We start from the raw sequence: 1,572 nt of genomic DNA, 5'->3' as shown, positions 1-1,572 counted from the left end.
GTGTATGTCTGTGAGTGTGTGTCTGTGTCTATTAGGTCTGTAACGATACACGAACCTCACGATTCGGTTTGTATCACGATTTTTGACCCACGGTTCGATACGAACCTCGATTTTTTCTTTTCTTTTTTTTCATTTCATTTTATTTAATAACATTTCAATAGCCTACCTTAAAACACCAGAGGATTACAATATAATATAACATATATCTATATAATTTTATATCCTGATATAAAAAGAGAGAATACTGAATGTCTGACAGCACACTTTATGCAGATTAGCCTATAGCCTAAGCCTACTACTTCTATTGCAACTCTACCTCTTTAATTCAGCTGTCTGATTGAAGCCCGGAAATATTGTACACAAAGTACTATAGTTGGCTAGCTTATCATAGTCGACTGATTGAACTGTTCAGTTTCCCCATGTGTGTTTAAATTTCAAGGCGAGGGAGGGAGGGCGAGAGAGAGCAGGGCAAGGAGAGGTATACTTCTATACTGTTTGGTAAAGTTAAACTCACATAGTCTACAATGAAAGCAACGAGAGGTATGAAATCATGATTTATTTATTTATTTTTGGACAAAGTAGGCTACAGGTAGGCCTAAGTAAAGCGGGAGATGTGTGTTGCTTATGCGGCCGCGTAAGCTGCAAAGCACTGCATGAAACACTAAAAAGGGTGTGTCGCGGTTCTGCCTTTTCACACCGCAAACACATCACGAACACAGTTTAGTGGATATAGACTGTTGCAATTTCGGTTTCAAGTCGCATATCGTTACAGCCCTAGTGTCTATGTGTGTGTGTGTGTGTGTACCCTGTAGCCCAGGTCTTCGTGTAGTTCACATGAGGGGGCGTTGATGTTTGTCTGCCAGACTGTCTCCTTGAGACTGCAGCCATACATGAAGACATTCTTCTTACGGGAGTGGCCATGGTAATCACAGAACACCTGCGCACACACACACACACACACACACACACACACACACACACACACACACACACACACACATTTAACATTACCATATTTAAATGTCTCCCAAATGAGCTACTGAAGTCTCTCCCATGTCATAAGACAAAAGAGCTACAAGAACACTGGTGTTCACATCATTCTACAGTGCACTGGACAGAAATAGTTAGTGGACAGTAAAACTGACATGGCTCATTCCAGTATAAGTATTGGTATAAGTATATATACTCTTTTGATCCCGTGAGGGAAATTTGGTCTCTGCATTTATCCCAATCCCTCAATCAGTGAAACACACTCAGCACACAGTGAACACACAGTGAGGTGAAGCACACACTAATCCCGGCGCAGTGAGCTGCATGCAACAACAGCGGCGCTCGGGGAGCTGTGAGGGGTTAGGTGCCTTGATCAAGGGCACTTCAGCCGTGCTTACTGGTCGGGGTTCGAACCGGCAACCCTCCGGTTACAAGTCTGAAGCGCTAACCAGTAGGCCACGGCTGCCCCAATCCAATCCCTCCCAGAGGATAACACATCTCATATTCAAAACCTTCGAACCCCAAATGACTTGAGGGGACAGGTTTACAAAAATGTGTACCCAGTGTAAGTCCTCCTACTAA

The 1,572-nt window shown here is 43.4% G+C and overlaps 1 protein-coding gene across 1 annotated transcript in view; it reads right to left on the bottom strand.

The window, feature by feature from the left end:
* Positions 1–1,572, bottom strand: part of agtpbp1 (ATP/GTP binding carboxypeptidase 1) — a 38,273-nt gene that overhangs the window by 11,105 nt on the left and 25,596 nt on the right. Inside the window, 1 exon segment of the mRNA XM_048244522.1 lies at positions 806–937. Coding sequence (XP_048100479.1) covers positions 806–937 — 132 coding nt within the window.

The sequence above is a fragment of the Alosa alosa genome, chromosome 5 (assembly GCF_017589495.1).
Source record: "Alosa alosa isolate M-15738 ecotype Scorff River chromosome 5, AALO_Geno_1.1, whole genome shotgun sequence".
Taxonomy (NCBI): domain Eukaryota; kingdom Metazoa; phylum Chordata; class Actinopteri; order Clupeiformes; family Clupeidae; genus Alosa; species Alosa alosa.
This window is presented reverse-complemented; position numbering and strand designations above follow the sequence as displayed.